This window comes from Chaetodon auriga, chromosome 21 (assembly GCF_051107435.1).
Source record: "Chaetodon auriga isolate fChaAug3 chromosome 21, fChaAug3.hap1, whole genome shotgun sequence".
In the NCBI taxonomy this organism is placed as follows: Eukaryota; Metazoa; Chordata; class Actinopteri; order Chaetodontiformes; family Chaetodontidae; genus Chaetodon; species Chaetodon auriga.
This window is the reverse complement of record NC_135094.1, coordinates 977,568-996,620: the sequence shown is the minus strand read 5'-3', so window position 1 is coordinate 996,620 and position 19,053 is coordinate 977,568. Positions and strand designations below refer to the sequence as shown.

Genomic DNA, 19,053 nt, shown 5'->3' with positions numbered 1-19,053 from the left:
TCCTGTTCGTATCACATGATAAAGACAATAATTAGAATGAATTTAACACTAAAGCGTCCTGACGAGGTGGAGGAGTGTCATCCAGGTATGTCTTTATCATGTGACATTTGGACCAATCAGAGCGACTTCCTGAACTTGTAGTTAAAGGGAAATAAGCTTACCTGAACGCTGACGTCGCCGTCTCCTCAGCCTCCACCTGAGCGACACACACACACCTGAGGACAAAAGCTGACCTTTGACACACACGATGCTCGTCAACCACGCTGGGACGAAAAGACTTCAACTCCCAGAATTCCTCTGAGGCAGCCCGAGCTGCTCTCTAAGCAAAGACGAAGAGTTTCTCACACGAGGAAGACGAATCTGCAGCACGACCACGAGCCTCTCTCCTGTTTGAATTCAGCTTTATTTAAAACAGCTTGAATTGACACAAACTCACTGCAGATTACAGCTTCCAGCGTCTCTGATCTTTGCTGCTTGTCGTTCTGGCTTGTTTCCTGGTTGAGACGGCGGTTTCGTGGCCTCGTCACTCTTTGGCTGCGGCGGCATCACGTCCACACTCTGCTGGAAACGGCTCATTTCACAGAATCCAACCAGACGGAAATAAAGGGATGAAGAAAATGTGTCTGCGTGTGCGAGATTACAGAGGTGAGATCCAGTGTGTCAGTTCTTTTACAGGTTTATAGTCCAATATGTCAGATAATCACACGTGGGATGGATTATTTGTGCGTTACAATACAAAAATCACTAGAAAGAAAAAAAAAAGAGGGATGCACCGAGCAGTTCACAGTCTGGCCTCAGTCAACGTAAACACCACATTTAATATAACGATGCTTATTAATTATACTCAACTTCATTTATTCCCTCATCATCAGGCTCAAACAATAATTTATGAAGCCATCTGAAACTGAACTTTAAATGCTGAATAATGAACATAAATCTGAGGCGTCACAAGCTGATTAGCCTAAATTTCTTCAATGAGTCGATGGTTCTGCTGCTTAACGTCCGAAAAACACTCAAATGAGACAATGTGAGAAATGAAAGAACAACAACAGATCGGATCATTGACGAATCGTTTAAGACAAACACTTTCAGCTTCAAAAACAGGAATATTTTAGTGAACGTCGTCACAGCCGACTCTGAAACTGTGACGTTTCACCCAATCGATGATTATTGGAAACTGGCTCTGAAGCTCCGACCGCTGCGATCGCTTCGTCACACTGATGCTAATCAACGATGAGAAAGAGCCCAAAACCTGACAGGTGCATCCATGAAAAAAAAAAAAAAAATTAAAACTTCAGGTACTTCAAAGCTTTACTCTGTCCTACATCTCCCACAATGCATTTCACACCTCCACCTTTGACAGCTGTGTCAAATCAAAGGGCGTTTGAGTCGAAGAGGAAGCGGGTTGGCTGTTGGTGGTGATGATGTCAGGGCAGTGATTGGCTCCGGTCTCTGATGTCACATCCTGTCGTTGGCGGGGACGGCGCTCCTCCGCCTCCTGCGGAGGGTTACTCCTCCACCACGATCTTCTGGGTCTCGAACATCTTCCCGATGGCGACCTGCAGGCACGGACAGATTCACTCGCTCAGTCTTTGTTTTCTGTCAGAGTCACATGAGGTGAAACAGGCCGGGCTCTGACGGTCGCTCTGCACCTCAACAACCAGCACTTACAGACCGTCCGAACATTTTCACAGGCTGCTGTGATGATCTGTACTGAGGGTGGCGCTAGAGGATGAGTGTGTGTGTGTGTGTGTGTGTGTGTGTGTGTGTATGTGTGTGTGTGTGTGTAGTGTACAGAGAGCCCTGTCTCTGTGTTATGTCAATATTATCCTGCTGAACTCTGTTGTCAAATACAAGAGCCAATTATGTTTGAGAGTGATGTAGCTGTACTGTATGTACAAGCTGTGTGTGTGTGTGGGTGTGTGTGTGTGTGTGCGTGTGTGAGTGTGTGTGTGTGTGTGTGTGTGTGAGTGTGTGAGTGAGCTTGGGCCACAGTTCACAATTGATTTTCTCTTGTTTCAGTACAAAGACACGACAGCCTCATCTGCAGAACATGACCCCCCCACCACACACACACACACACACACACACACACACACACACACACACACACACACACTCTCTCTGGATGTTCTGGACATGGGGCTGCTGTCTGTTTGGACATCGGTGTGTCTCTGAACACGCCGTCCAGCTGGTGCATCCACAGCTGTCTCAGGACACTGAGCTCCACATCAAAACTTTATCGACACACATTAAAAACTGTTTCATAACCTGGAAGGTTTTCAGCGCCTTCAAAAGAAGACAAACAGACGCGTGTCCGTCCGCTGCTGCTCTGCCGCCCCCCTCAGGCTGCCATGCTTATGACAGGCCAAAGGACAGAGACATGAAGGCTCTGACATCCTTTCAACTCGTCAGGAAACAAACGCTGTTCTTCAATATTTCAGTGGAAACTCAAAGAGGCGACATCAGGCAGCAAGTGGAGCGACGATCAGAGGTGACAACTCAAAGCAAACAACCAGCCGAAGTGCAGGACTTCGATCAGCAGCAGCTGTGCAGGCAGTGCATCACAGTGTAGAGCTGTTGTACTAAGGTACAATGATTTAGTACTACTGCGTTCCAAATATCTGTTTGGTCATCGCAGATTCAAAGACTGAAAATGATCCACCTGCTCGTAATAAAGACTGTTGTGTTGTGGTATTCAGGTTTGAACAAAAAGTGTCTTATATCACTGCAGCGCCACCAGGGGGCACCGTCCGTCCACCAATGACGGTCTCTCAGCGCTCGTCCGTCCACCAATGACGGTCTCTCAGCGCTCGTCCATCCACCTCATCAGTTATTCTGCCGTCAGCCCCTCTCTCTCCACGCTATCAGGGTAGACCCTCTCTCGTCCGGTTGGAGCCCCCCCACTAGTGTGACGTCCTGATTGGCTGGAGTGTGGCGTAGGAGGGAGGGGGGTGGCGGTGAGGTGGATGGCTCTCTGAACCAATCAGCTGGCAGGAGGCTTGGCTCTCATGTAAATTGTTGCGGCTGCGGCTGCTAACAAAGGGGTGGCCTCCCTCTCTGTCTCTCTCTCTCTCTCCTCCTCTCTCCTCCCCCCCCCCCCCCCCCTCTCTGTCTCTCTCTCTCTCCCCCCCTCCCTCTCTCTCTCTCTCCCCCCCTCCCTCTCTCTCTCTCTCTCCCCCCCGTCTGTCTCTCTCTCTCTCTCTCCTCCTCTCCCCCCCCCTCTCTCTCTCTCCCTCTCTCTCTCCTCCTCTCCCCCGTCTGTCTCTCTCACTCTCTCTCTCCTCCTCTCTCCCCCCCTCTCCCTCTCTCTCTCTCTCCCCCGTCTGTCTCTCTCTCTCCCCCCCCCTCTCTCTCTCTCCTCCCCCCGTCTGTCTCTCTCTCTCTCTCTCTCCTCCTCTCTCCCCCCCTCTCTCTCTCTCCCCCCGTCTGTCTCTCTCTCTCCCCCCCCTCTCTCTCTCTCTCTCCTCCCCCCGTCTGTCTCTCTCACTCTCTCTCTCCTCCTCTCTCCCCCCCCCTCTCTCTCTCCCCCGTCTGTCTCTCTCACTCTCTCTCTCCTCCTCTCTCCCCCCCCTCTCTCTCTCTCTCCCCCCGTCTGTCTCTCTCTCTCCCCCCCCTCTCTGTCTCTCTCTCTCTCTCTCTCCTCCCCTCTCCCTCTCTCTCTCTCTCCTCCACCCGTCTGTCTCTCTCACTCTCTCTCTCCTCCTCTCTCTCCCCCCCCGTCTGTCTCTCTCACTCTCTCTCTCCTCCTCTCTCTCCCCCCCGTCTGTCTCTCTCACTCTCTCTCTCCTCCTCTCTCCCCCCCCTCTCTCTCTCTCCCCCCGTCTGTCTCTCTCTCTCCCCCCCTCTCTGTCTCTCTCTCTCTCTCTCTCCTCCCCTCTCCCTCTCTCTCTCTCTCCTCCACCCGTCTGTCTCTCTCACTCTCTCTCTCCTCCTCTCTCTCCCCCCCCGTCTGTCTCTCTCACTCTCTCCCCCCCCTCTCTCTCCCCCCCCGTCTGTCTCTCTCTCGATCTCTCCTCCTCTCCCCCCCATCTGTTCTTATTACTCTCCATCTTTCTCTCCATCCGTCTGTTTTCTCTCTCTTTGCTTCTCTTTCTGTCTTTATCTGTCTCTTTTCAATCGGTTTCACTTCTCTCTGTCTTTTCAGCTGATCTCAGTTCAGTTTTTCCTTCATGGTAACAACAAATCATGAATAATAAACCAGCAGCTCTAAATATAAACATCAACCATTCAAACCAGAAATATTTCATCTGGATTAGTCGCTTAAAACAGGGATCAAAATAACCCAATTAGGACGGACACAGCAGGCCAGCATCTAATGAGAGCAAAGCATGCTGGGATATTAATGTGCTTGTTTGCTTTCTCTGCCTGTGTCTCAATCCATGTCAGGGGAAAGGAAGGAGGGGCCACCACAGACCCAGGACCCCTGGACCAGAACCTCCGTGTGAAGTGACTGACAGAGTCAATCAAAGACCAAGACCACAATCAAGACCACAATCAAGACCACAATCAAGACCACAAGGACACACAAAACACCCAGAAAGACACAAAACACCCAGAAAGACACAAAAAAAACCAGAAAGACACAAAAAAATAAAATCACTACGAAAAGATGCTGAAGAAAAATTGACAAAGGGACACAAAACAACCAACTACAAAGACACTCAAAGACACTCTGTTCAGGGATAGCCTCGATTCCACGAGCATCTCACAGTAACATCTCAACACCTCGTTTTTTGACAAAGACCTGACTAACAATAACATAACAGTAAGTAATAATAATAATAATAATAATAATAATAATAATAATAATAATAATAATAATAATAATAACATAATTAGTTTCGGGTTCGGACTCAAAGCCTCATCAGTGCTTACAGACGGCACGCTGCCGAGGCCTCGTGGGCAGACAACCACAGTGATCAGTGTCATCATGGAGAGCTAAACTTAGCATCTCTTAAGATATCCACACACACACACTCACACACACACACACACACACACACACACACACACACACACACACACACACACACACACACACACACACACACACACCGACGAGGCAGCAGGTGTAAGATTAACATCAGTCTGCTCTCATTCCGGCTGATGACACAGACTGAAGATATTAAAGCAAACATTAAATATTCCAGAGGACAAAAGGAACATAAAATGCTTCCACACATTAGTTTCATGGATCTGCTGACATGGATGAACGTTCACTGATGCTGGTTTCCAGTGGCCTCCCAGTGTACTCGATCAAAAGCATCGAATCGTGAAACCAGCTGACATCTTTCCAGTTAGATCAGACGGTCGCTGGCAGGTCTGGACATTCGACCTCGAAGCCTCTTTGGTACCGACTGGACGGTGCAGGAGCAGCAGTGACACCAAACGGCGGCCAGCTGTCGGTTTGTCGGTCCCACCTGATGCAGTATGAAGCTTGAATTACGCAAAGACACCAGAAAACTCTGCAATCCTCCGCAGAGACGAGTTACTGAAGGCTGCAGAGGTTTGAAAGGAGCCGACGAGCAAATGTCAGCATCGCGCCCGAAGCTCGAACCAAACGAGCCGACCGACGGATCAAACGCCTGTCCGGCCCAAACACATACGGCTTAAATTACCAGAAACAACCAGGAGAACATCCCTGAACGACCCGTGTGCACGCTCGCCGACGGGCAGCAGGTTCCTGCCCTGATTATGAAGAACGTGATGCTGCTTTTGGAGAAACTGTTGACTCAGCTTAAAGGCCATTTTGGAAGCAGCAGTTCATGGTGACATCGAGTTGTACTGAATTGCGATGAGAGACAGATTCATCACCTTTAGGACACAGAGGATCCTGCAAACTGTGCAGCAGATCTTTTTGTGTGGAATCTAAAGTCTTTAAAGAGAGCGGACGGCAGCTTGACGTGGAAATGATGTTTGCAGTAACACAAGCAAAATAATTTGGATGATGTAGTGTATTCCTCCGCGGTGGGCGGATGGTAAAACGGTGGCAGTCGAAGCTAATTTCAGTGCAAACCATCCTCGTGGTGTGTAGTTAAAAAGAAATGCTGCCCTGAACAGCAGAGACAGTAAAAATCAAAGTTAAAGAGCCGTTGAAAGTGGGAGGAAGGAGATGAAGCGACAGAGGGAAACCTGGAGGTGGCCGGCGGAGCGGCTCAGAGAAGATGAGGTTTCCATGTGCGAGAGAGAGAAAAGGGGGGAGATGAAAAGACGGGGGGGCTCGGGCGGCAGCATGCTGTCAAACTGAAAGTCATGGAGGCCTTTGAGTGTAGGAGAGAGAGGAGGATGGAGATGGAGAGTGAGGGGAGCAGAGGGATGGGAGGTGCTCAGGTAGATAATAAACTGAGCATAAGGAGCGCTCCGCGGCGTTCCAGTCCTCCCATTCGTCAGGAGGTGAGGGCAGAGCGGCAGGCGGCACGTTTTACTGTTTGAAGTGCAGGAAGTCCGAGTGAAGACGAACCCGGAGTCTGCTTCACCTCTCCAGGTGGGTGCAGGGAGTCCTCAGGAACATTCAAAGGTGCGTCTCACGCCAACGGTGAGCACACCTGCGGCTCGACAGGGACGGAGCTAACAGGAAGCTAAAGCTAAAGGCTGCACATCGGAGACACGTTCAGCAGCTGACTCTGGATCAGTTTGGGTGAATTCAACAACTGCAGTGAAGTATTTGGTCGCCAGGGAAACTCCTGCTGACAAAGCACCTCTGACCTCCTCGGGTCACACCTGTGTTTGTTGCTTTGTGGGTATTTCTGCTTCACTCTGAGCATGTTAGCAGCAGCTTTGCTCCTCCATCACTGCCGTGTGTTGTCTTGCTCTTGTCCCGGTTTACTTCACAGAATGACTTGGGACTTGACCCTGTCTTGTCCTGTGAACTTGGCACTTGACTTGAACTTGTCTCGACAGACTCGAACTTGCTTGCTGTGGGTGTCTCTCACGTGGCTGTGCTGCTGGTTTATTAACGCTCATGTTTTTACACAGGACATCTTGAATCTGCTGTCGGACATCACGGCCGCTGCAGGTCTTGGGGTTTCAGTGTCTTGCTCAAGGACACTTCAGCAGGGAGGGTAGTCTTTTGAAGGACGGCGCCTTTGCGTCTCACACATCCTGCTGCTTCATTTCATGCTAATGCAGCCAATGACATCGCTGCATTACGATCCTTCCCCTTCACCCCCCACAACTCCCTCGTTTGTCCCTCCCTGCCTCCCTTAATTGTCCTCTGCTTGCCTGCTGAGTGTGTGTGTGTGTGTGTGTGTGTGTGTGTGATTTTCTTTGCTCCTCGTTCGTCCTCTAGCTCCTCGTTGCTGCTGCATGTGTGTGATTAGCGGTGCAGAGCAGGGCTGCGTTGGTGGACTATCTGAACGTCCCGGTGAAACGTCCTGTGTGTTTTCCAAAGCGCCGGAGTCTCCTCCGGCTTCGTCTCCTCCGGCTTTGTCTCCTCATTAAATATTCATGTGCATTCAAGAGCGCCACAGGCCGTTAACAACACTACGTCTTTCTCTGCATCGCCGTCTCTTCCCCTCACGCTGCTGTCGTCCTCCTGCGCCTTCATTTTTCTGACTTCTCATGACAGCAATTAAACTCGTGCAACTGAAAAGTTCTTCTTTTTTGGTGGTATTCGTGTCATGTTGAGGCAGTTTGTAACCTCCTTCTTTAAGCTCACACTGCTGTATCCTCAGGCCGTGTGTGAAGGCCACAGTATGCTTCAAAACAAGCTCGAGTTGGATTGTACAAAGCAGAATTATGGTCATATGTGCAACAATTTCTGCAACCGACAATCTTACAACCAGGCTGAGACGTCAGGCTTCTCGCACGTGGACGCTCAGAACACCTCGAGCTACCTTCACTCCAGACAAAACACTGGATGAGCTCATTCCTTTCCACATCATAAAGCTCAGCGACGTCCATCAGAGAGCGACTGCTGGGCTCATTGGTGACTCATGTAGCTGCTGAGCTAACTTCAAACATGCTAGCCAGCCAAGAGCATGCTCTGCCCTCCCTGATATGAGCGCCAGACATCTTAAAAAAAAGGACCAATGGGAAGTCTTCGTTTACACATCCCTTTTTCTGTTACTGTGTGTGTGTGTGACCTTGGAAAGCTCCTTTACTGAAGTCCCACCCAACACTCTTAATGAGCTCCTTTGCCTTTCTTGTCTTACTAATTGGCTACAATGACTCAAAAAAAAAAAAGCACACCCACTTGACATGCTCCTGACCAATTAGCAGTCAGCGTTCAAAACTCAGCATCAACCAATCACAGTGCAGCTAAAGAGTAATTAAATGCAATTATGCTGTGCAGTCGAGGCCACGCCCATATGGACGTGGACAGAAAACACACACGGCTAAAAAAAACTGATTCAGTGGTTGACGTGCATCAATGCCACACACACACACACACACACACACACACACACACACACACTACAACAGTAATGAGGAGTTTCGTTGTAAATCTGCTGTTTCTTAACCTTAATCTGAGCACACACACTAATTAGAGAGGAAGAAGAGATGAAGGCAAACTGTCCTCTGCGTGAGTGTGAGTGTGTGTGTGTGTGTGTGTGTGTGTGTGTGTGTGTGTGTGTGTGTGTGTGTGTGTGTGTGTGTGTGTGTGGAGTTCCCTCCCTGGCAGCACAGACTCTGCTGTGATCTCCCGTTTCAGTCCGTCGCACTGACAGACAAAAAGAGGAGAGAAAAGAGGATGAAAGGAGGAAGAGGAGGAGAGAAAGGAAGGGAGGAAGAGAGGAGGAAATGAGGAGGGAGGCTGGTTATAAATTGCCAGTGCCGTTACGCTCCCGTTGTTCTCTCCTCACGCCTCCTTTCCCCTTTAACTCCTGATATTTCTGTTCATCCTCTGTTCGTCAAATCCGGGGGGAGTCCTGAGGATGAAAAACGTCGGCGTCTGTCTCTGTCAGCTCTCTCACACACTTCTGACAGGATTTAGACAAAACTTGAAACATCTATTAATCCAGCACGGTTTCTATTTTCCATTTGTTCCACCTCACGGCGGAAATGACGCGTTAGCAAAGTTAGCGCTCGCAGGCTAACGTCTGCTGGCTGCTCTTCTGTTCACTTTATGATGAGAGTTAGCGAACTTGCTTTGTAACGTTAGCCGGGAAGCAGCTCACCAATCCCGAAACATCTCTCCATTCAATGAACGGCGAGAGGCTGCGTTGGCGAGGGCGTGCCGCTTCAGGGACCGCTGGGACATTCATGACTTCTCTCAGTCACTGAGAAGTGTCAGCCGCCGGCGTCCATTCAGCCGAGTGGACGACTCTTCTTAACGCCTGTTTCGATGTGAGCTCTTGGCATTAACGGCTGATCACTGATCAGACGTCAGCTGTGTCACGAAGGCCAGGCCTCACTGAGGTGAACCTGGTGGTGTTTAAAGGCGCTTCTGCGTCCATTTCTGCGGTCAAATGAAGCGTGTGTGCGTGCATCCAGCTCATCCAGCTGAACTCCATGAAAAGAAAGTGTGTTTCTGTCGGCGTGCACACAGTTTCAGTCATGAATCAGAGTTTTCTGCCTCTGGAAGCTCCCTCCTCTTCACACTGTCAACAGACTCGGTTTCTCTCATTAATCGTCTCGCTATCGCACCACCGCAGAGCCAGAGGACGGCAAAAACTCAGAAAAACACTCGGACGCTCACACATCAATACGGCCGGGCTGAGGAAAATGAGAGGTTTGAGAGGAGTGAATCGATAGGCCGGTCGGCAATCTGCTGAAGAGAACGGGAGGAAACAGAGCGCAGAAACACAGCGAAATACAGGCGGACTCATGGAGAGTCCTTCAGCGAGAGGCTGCAAAACAACAGCCCACTTCACACTAATGGAGGACAGGCCGAGACACACTGAGGCTACAGCGACTCCTCGCCGCCGTCCATTACCCGTCAACAGCCTGACGAGGCCGGCGTGCCACAAAAATGAGACGACATGAAAGAAATCGAAGAGACTCGAGTGTTTGTGTTGATGAAAACGAGACTGAAGTTAGACTAAAACCAGCCCAATGAGCAACGATCAGATCAGACTGTGGTCATACAGGTCGCCCAGTTTCTCCTCCTCCTCCTCCTCTTCCCTTCCCTCTTTACTCCTCCTCACTCACATCTCTCCTCCTCCTCCTCCTCCTCCTCCTCTCTGCCTCCTTTTCTCCACTTCCTCCTTCTCTCTGTTGTCTCTCTGCCTTTCCTCCTCTCGTCTTTAACTGTTATCCTTACATCACGTTGCCTCCTTCAGTCAATGAATTTCATCATGCAGAGTGTGTGTGTGTGTGTGTGTGTGTGTGTGTGTGTGTGTGTGTGTGTGTGTGTGTGTGTGCAGGAAGATGGAGTATCATCATTGCATCAGACTCACATTTCTAAGAATAGAAGAAAAACTAACAAACAAAACAAAGCAACAACAATAAGAGCGCAGAAGAAGAAGAAATTAGCGCCTTCAGTCCGCGGATGCTTTAATCTCACTGCAGCACTTTATGGATGAACAGCTAATCTCCAGAATCAAGTTTATCTATTGACAAAGCTCCGACCGGCGAAGCAATCTGATGCAAATCACACTTTACTGCCTCCACAGTTACATTAACGGGAGACATAATAAGCGCTAATAATTCTGGATTATTGCCAAATCGCGATCATTTCCTGGCGGAGGCTCGGAGGTCAGGACGACACATTTCACAGAAGCGTCGGAAACTTTTCATTTGTTCGTTTCCTTTCCTCTGAGAAAACAGTCAGTAACTCGGAATCTGCTCATAATCAAGACAATATGATTAAGTCTGTCAGCACTCGACACGAGCAGCATCCAGCATTTAACGGCTCGCACTCGTGGGAGACGATGTTCGATCTCAATAAAATTGGCGTTTTAGCTCATTAAAGTGTCTCATCAGAACCAGAACCTTCTCTCGCTCCTCCAGGTTTGGTTTTGTACAATCTAGCTGAAGTTTCTTCACGTCTCACAGGATTTTTCTCCTGTTGTCTCTGGTGTTTGTGAACTAAAACTTATTCTCGTCCTCAGCTGCCGTGTCAACACTGTAAATCATTTTCCACCTTGAAACTGGTCCCTGTCCAGCATGTTGGGGTCTTTACTGTGGGTGTAACGAGGTCCTGATTGGACCTTGAACTAATATGTACCTCTTCATGCAATTTATCTGTCGATACTTGCAGGTTACTGTAACAAGACTCCATCGTCAGCAGTGACTGCAGCAGAGGATTTTGTTTTTTGTGCTCTTTTGACCTCCCAGAAAAGTCTGATTTAGTAATGTTCCGTTTTTAAAGCTGCGCCGGGCGGCTCTGCATGTTGGCAGCTTCTGAGGGAAGCGCGGGATGACGGTTTGAATTTTTGAGGGAATCGATATTCATACTTCAATGCTCAGAGAGTTTGTAGGGCTGGAGATGATGGAGGAGAACAAAGGGATGAGAGAGGAGAAAGATCTGACGTTATAGAGTCCAGCTCCGACTCTTTTCTCGGCCGTTCAACAGATAGTCAGAGTTCACTTTTCTGTTTTCATTCGTCATTTGTTGAGAACGCAGACATGAACTCTTGAACTCTTCAGCCATGACCCTGGCCTTTTCTGAAACTTAACTACGAGAAGTCAGAATTAGTCTTATCGATAATGAATAAAACTGTATGAACTGTATGCCTGAAGCTTTGTCTGCTGAGCGCTGATGATGGCACTGAACTGCCTATTCTGCACTCAGTTTTGGATATATTTAGGTGGACATCAATAAAAGGCCATTTAGAGACTCCAGAAGGCCATTCAGTCATTTGTTAGAAAGCCACATGGACGATGAAGAGTGGGCCCTTCAGCCTTTAACTCATGATGCGTTGGTTAAAATGTAATGGGGTCATTGATTCTGTACAAACTGGCAAATTTGTCACCACAGCTGGGAGTATGATGGTTTACTGAACAGGAGGACAGCCTCTGTTCTTGGTCCATTACAGTTTACATGACACATAAATGAACATTATTCTTCCTAATGAGAACTTCCACATCAATCTTTATGCAGATGATACAGTTTTGTATGCACCTGGTTCCACTCTTGTCCAGGCTCTGGTCTTCGCCTTTCCAGACTTCCCTTCCTAATCGTGCACTTGTTTTAAATGCAGATCTTGTTTCTTAAAACCTTTTAAATGGGATGAACTGCAAACCGCTCTCAGTCTAGCTTATCTTACTTTATTTGAAAGCATTACTCTGCAATTGCTTTTATGAATTATGTTTTCTACCAGGTTTTTGGAGATGTACATTGGTTTTGTGGTTGTCAGACCATGAATGCTTCTCGTTCTAAGGTCTCTCTTGAAAAACAGATCTTGATATCCATGAGATTACTTGATCTTAAAGAAGAATTCAAAAGTAAGTGATAATAGTTTTCTGAGTTTTTCTCAATGACTGCACATTTGTGGGACTACAGGCTTTGCAGCATTTTGTTCTTTGGACTCTCCACTCTGGAGTTTAAAGCGATTGAATGAGTATCTGCCCCCACAAATAAGGAGAAAGGTAAGAAGGCTTCACCGGGCACGGCTGCATCGCGGTCTGGCTGCTGGAACTGATCGCGGCCTTCCCAGAAGGTTCCTGTAATCCCACCAGAAGCACCACAACGCGTTTCGGAAGCGTCCCAGAAAAGGCTCTGCTCCACGGAGAATACGCAGTTAGTCTAGTTCTGATGGAAGCAACGTCAAGCTGCACAGAGCAGGTCGAGCCAGACACGGAACAAAAGCAAACCACATCGCAGCCGCGACGCAACGCACTCGAGCCGCTACTGCTCTGCTTCACATACGCTGCTGCTGCATAACAAGCAACTGATGTCTGTGTGATAATACGATCTTAAAATGGTTTGGACGGATGAGACTGTGGCCTCAAAAGTGACCATGAAGACTCATCAGCTGAACTGTCATGAAGGTGGGTTCGACTGCAGAACTGTTAGGAAGGAATAAACAGAAATAAACATAAAACAGACTTCAAATGCAGCCTATAAAACATTTATATGACGCAATTTTGCTGTCGCTTATCTGCAATATTTGTGCCAATACCGATCTGTCTGCCCAAAGCCAATATAAGCAGGTGATATCGACCCTGGTGATGCCTCGTTCCAGCCTTAATTAAGATGTCTTTCTGGCACGGCTCATGTCTTTATAGCAGAGTCAGATTCTGAGCTAGACCTGTGCTCGTCCGCTGCCGCCCCCACTGCCTCAGTGTAATGTTTTATGAGGCTCAGAAAGTGTAGGAGGGAGTAAAAACCTGTCGGCTTTAATCCACCCAAACAGCTCCCTTCTCTTTTTAATAGAGTTTGTTCAGCAGTATGAAGTCCTCCAATATGAGAGTGTTACTGTGTGAGTGCGTGTCTAAAGCTCGGGAAAGCCAGCAGCACCCGTGGGGCATTCAGGTGTAAAAGCAGCAATAAAGGCGTGGGATTTCTGAGGGATGGAGGGAGGAAGGCTGGGGATTTTCACAGATCGAAAGATGGAGGAGGAGAGGGAGAGGAGGGTGAGGAAGGAGAAGAGAAGCAGGGAGGACTGAGGGGAGAGGGAAGAAAGGGGAAGGGTAAGAGTGAGGTAAAGAGGAGGAGGAGGAGGAGGTGAGGTGACGCAGGATTTCACACAGGGTGCTGCCCTACTTTCCACTTCAGCTCCTCTCCGGTTCAGGCTTCCCCCAAACTGAGCTGCACCGCGGCCGCAACTGCGTCACAAAGGAAGCCGGCAGTCAAACTGTGTTAGCGGCTCGCTGCTCGGTCCCGCTGCAGTCACTGAAGGCGGTGTGAAATCCAAACAGCCCGTCCTCGCCGACAGGACGCTGTGGACTCGTCCTGATTGGTGGACAATCTAACAGCATGCAGACGGCTGTGAGCTGCATTTGCCCTCATATAATTATATGAACACACATTAAATGAAAAGTGGCAGATGTTTTCCGAATGTGAGGCAACACCTGTCCGGGGGTGGAGGAGGGATGAAGGGTGGAGGGCACGGCGAGGAGAGACGGGAAACACACTGTGTGAGGTGAAAGGACGGCAGGTGCTCCGACGCTCCAGCACCTCCTATTTGTGCCTAAAATCGTTCTCGTCAGAGTCGTAAAACAGGCATTTTTAGATTCAGAGGAACGTGGAGCACCTGTGCAGAACGTCCCTGAGAACCATCGGGTTGTCTGCAGCATCACAGTGATCCAGTGATGCGTTCATGGGAGACGCGGACCAACATCCATTAATCAGGCTGCAGCGTCACACTGTGAAAACCCTGTTTGCTTTTATTTTGATGTTCCCTTCTCGTCTCCAACAGGATCAATACCAACCAAAGCAAAGAAGCAACACGGTACATCAGAAGCATCCTGCCACCGGCTGAGCAACTGAACAGCCCGTCTGTGGCTCTGCCCTCCAGCACAGAAGAAGAAAGTTCATAATAATCATCCACACACACCGAGACCATCGCCATCAAACACACACTTCACAGACAACAAGCGCACCTTCATCACTGCGGACACAGCGCTGCTTCACTGACGCTGCAGGAATGATCCAGCTTCAGGGATGAATTGTCTCTGTGACCGCAGGAGAAAACAACCAATCATGAGAGCTCATCGTTTAAAGCTGAAAGAAGAAGAAAACACGGAGGGAAGCAGAAACAGGCCTCATGTTTGTCCTGGCTGAAGCTACAGGTGACTCAGGTAAAGAGGTTACCTGTTCTAAGGAAGCGTGTCTGTCAGCGTGTGAAGCTCAAACTGTTCACCACAAAAGTTCATTCCACTCCATTCGTCCAGGGAAACGTCCCTTTGGACGCTCCTGCTGCTGAACACCAAACCACATGAAGAATTTCTGAGCATTCATGAAGCAGAGACACTGCAGCAAACACCTGCAGCCGAGCTCCGAGCCGTTTCAGCAGTTTTCTCCTTATTAAAGATGGAGATCTTCTTCATCTCTACGATAACATGAGCGCAGTGTCAGGAGGCCAGCTGAACGGAAGGATTCATCGTTACATGTTGATTTCTGTTCTCTAAATCCAAAACCTCCGTTAGAGAAAAACCAGACGGTTCGAAGCTCAAACATCCACTAATGTGAGCACAAACAAAAAATAAAAAATATCCAGAAAATACTGAACGTGTATTAGAAACATTTTTACTTCAGTCAGATACTGTTTCATGAGAGGTCAAAGGTCAGAAAATGTCATTTAATGTAATTTTCAGTTTAATAATAAATTGGCACCAAACATGAGAGAAAGTGAAATCAGTGACTGAAGCAGAATAATTTGGTGGAATATTGTTGGTATTTCCTGTCCCTTTATTTCAGAGCTGAGTCTCGTTGCAGCAGCCTCTAGTGGCCACTGTGTGAACTGCAGCTTCAGGCGCTCCAGCAGCTGTCGGGTTATTTCTGTTGGTGCAGCTGTTTAAATGTAGCACCACGCCTCCGTCCACACAGGGGTTTCTATTCAAACTAACCCGCAGGTGAGGAGAAACGCACCTGGCCTCCCGACCCGGCACGCACCCCCCCCATCCCTCGAGCTGTTTCATCACAAATCCTCTGTGTGTTTGCCAAACTCAGAGATCAGAGCGACCGAGACTCCGCCCGGCCCCCCGGGAGCCGTGACGGGGGCCGGTTTCCCCCGACCTGGCAGGTATAACTCAGCGCCCGATGTGGCGTTTAATCTCAATTGAGCCAAAATGGCCGAAGGCTGTGTGACATTGTGGTGACATTAAGCAGCAGTAATCTGTGAGAAATGGCTCTTCAGAGGGTGCTGTGACACACACACACACACACACACACACTGACACACACACACACACACTGACACACACACACACACTGACACACACACACACACACACAGACACACACACACACACAGACACACGCACACGCACACACACACACACAGACACACACACACACACACAGACACACAGACACACACACAATCACACGCACACACACACACACACACACACAATCACACACACACACACACACACAGACACACACACACACACAATCACACACAATGATAAAGTGAAAGTGAAGTGAGAGTATTTCTGTTTCTGCCTCTGTGTGTGTGTGTGTGTGTGTGAGTGTGTGTGTGTGTGTGTGTGTGTGTGAGTGTGAGTGTGTGTGAGTGTAGACAGTAAATCCAGCTGAAGTGGGACACACAACAGACTGAGAGAACAGCTGCATCTTTCCATCAGACAAAAATCAACTCGACATTCTTTCCTCCTCCTCCTCTTCCTCCTCCTCCTCCTCTTCCTCCTCCTCCTCCTCTTCCTCTCACATTTTTACTTCTCTGTCTCTGTTCTGGATGTTCTTTTTCTTCTTTTGTTCACCTTCATTTTCATTTGTAATTCTCTGCTTTACTCTCTTACACTCACTCCAACACACACACACACACACACACACACACACACACACACACACACACACACTAAACAGAACATTCTCCTCTACAAACAGAGGTGGCTCTGCAGTTGCAATCCATCATCTTTACTCTCTAACTAACTTACAAAGACACACACACACACACACACACACACACACACACACACACACACACAGAACACCGCAGAAGAAGAGATTTCTGGGAAAACTGTCTGCAGAGGTCAGAACAAGCGAGCTTCATCAGAGTCATCGTCAGCCAACCCCAGAATCAGACCACAGCGTCCGTCCCTGAGCAGCGTCCACAGGGAGGACGCCAAAGGTCCAAAAGGACACGAACAGCTTGTTCCCCAACATGGACACCAGCGGTACAAACAAACCGCTGTCTGCTGAGCAGCACAGACTGAGCGGCCTCCATCACACTCTCGTCACTTATTGGTCGACGTGCTGACACCGACAGACCCCCGATTGGATGATCTCACACATCTCTGGTTTGGTTCGCTCACATCCAAACCGACGCCCCTTTATTTGTTTATTCCTCGGTGTCATTTGATGCAAGATGTTTGGTTTGGAGAGCATCAAACGCCTCTTCGTCTCAGCTCACCCTCCTCCCCCTCTCTGATAACACACTGTGTGAGTCTGCACACAGGGGAGGAAACATAAAGTCAGAGAGCAGCGAACACAAGCAGCCCGATGCACGAGCACAGCGCATGTTTACCTGTGTGTGTGTGTGTGGGGGATATGGATCTTTCCAGAAGCCTGTAGTATTGCAGCAGGGCTGTAACAAGGTGCATATCCCCTCTCATTAATCCATGAGTGTGTGTGGGCGAGATGCAGAGAAGAAAACACACACGGCTCTGCTCGAGTCCAACGGGACAAACAAACACTCCGGTCTCCCACACCGACGCCGCACGCCGTAAACGGGCCGCGTCCACGGCCGTCTGCGTTAAGCTGCTGCTGGAGCTGCACGTGGACGACAGCCCAACGTTTACAGACACATCGTGTCGGACATTGATGCTAAACACACAAAGTTCCAGCTCAACACACCCAAAGCTCAAGAACTCACTTCAGATCTTCATCAGTGATGAGCCCGAGTGGGCTTCGTAGCATTAGCATTAGCATTAGCATTAGCAACACACTCAGATTACATCCTCAGAGTCGACTGTTGGTTTGCTATCATGTAAAACTGAAAACAGAAATGCAGGAAGAGATCTGATGGACAGCAGGGTGTGTGTGTGTGTGTGTGTGTGTGTGTGTGTGTGTCTGAGATCATATGACTAAGTCCACTTACACACTCCCACCACTACCCACCATGTGTGTGTGTGTGTGTGTGTGATGTATTTATAAACCAACCTGACTCATAAATCCCACAGTTATAACACACACATACACATACACACACACACATACACACACACACACACACTTGTTTAACTGTGTGTACAAAAACAAGGGCATGCGTGCGCGTGCGCGTGCGCGTGCGTGTTTGGTTGAGATGAAAGACAGTAAGAAAGAGGCAGACAGAGACACTGACAGTCCCCTGTTGGGATTGGCTGAGAGGCTGCTGGTGCATTATGGGAACAAAGTGACCAACAGTGAGGTGATTAGCCCCGAGTTGCCACGGTAATGAGGGAGTGTGTTTTGTGTTTGTCTGTGTGTGTGTGTGTGTGTGTGTGTGTGTGTGTGTGTGTACGACAGGTGGTCAGTCAGTAAACAGGTGTTCATCTGCATACTAGTCAGCGTGGTTAACCCGAGGGAGAGCCTCTGTGTGTGTGTGTGTGTGTGTGTGTGTGTGTGTGTGTGTGTGTCACCTGTCTCTGTATCAGTGCCAGTGTCTGCTGTCCCTCCACCATCAGTCTCTCCACTGTTTTTGGATCCTCAACTGTCCTGTTGGCCCTGAAGGCATCACGAATCCGCCGCAGTGCATAGGTCCTGCAGTAACACACACACACACACACACACACACACACACACTTTAGTTTCATTTGCACTTATAAAACACAGTAAACATTGAAAAAACAAAGACAGAAAATAATAAAATCAACAGATCTGCAGCCGAGACTGAAAACTCTCTGCGGGTTTATAAAAGCAAACAAACACAAAGTTAAAACACAGAAACCTGAACATCATCAGGTGGGATGAAGAAGATGAAGAGGAGACCAACAAATTAGTGCAGATGAGATGAAAAGCAGCGATAAACAAACATCAGACACTGCAGCAGCATCGTTAACGCGATCCAAACCGGAGCCGGACCGTTTATACCAGCTGGACTGAACCAGTTCCAGACCAGTCAGAGACGCCCTAAAACAGACCCGGGTTCAAAGATGAGCTCCAGCTCCTCTCCACCAATCAGCATCTGTCACAAGACTTTGACTCCAGGTGTGTTTGAAAAGGTTTTAAAGACTTTCACAGCGTTCGCTTACAATTAACTAATAAAATAATACAATTATGGGTCAAATACAGAAATTTGAAACTCTGAATGATGCATCAATAAACACAAGAACAGTTTATAAACCACACTTGATTATTTCCTCATTCTTCATTTCTTATCAATAAAACAGAAAGCAGCACAAGCTGTCCAGTCAGTCAAAAACCCACTTTAAGATCAGTCATCCCCGCAGAGAACCCGGAGTTATTATTACACTTTGGGCCTTTGCTTGAAAAATCACTGATATTATTGATTACGAACGTGGTTGCACATTGATTTTCTTTGGATCGGCTGATGGATG

General features: G+C 48.5%; 1 protein-coding gene across 1 annotated transcript in view; it reads right to left on the bottom strand.

Moving 5' to 3' along the window:
* Nucleotides 1-384: 384 nt before the first annotated feature.
* lyrm4b (LYR motif containing 4) overlaps nucleotides 385-19,053 on the bottom strand; it is a 29,124-nt gene continuing 10,455 nt past the window's right edge. Inside the window, exons 2-3 of the mRNA XM_076760954.1 lie at nucleotides 18,136-18,256; nucleotides 385-1,559 (exon numbers count right to left, since the gene is read on the bottom strand). Coding sequence (XP_076617069.1) covers nucleotides 1,509-1,559; nucleotides 18,136-18,256 — 172 coding nt within the window. The 3' untranslated portion in view covers nucleotides 385-1,508. The remainder of the gene's footprint in view (nucleotides 1,560-18,135; nucleotides 18,257-19,053) is intronic.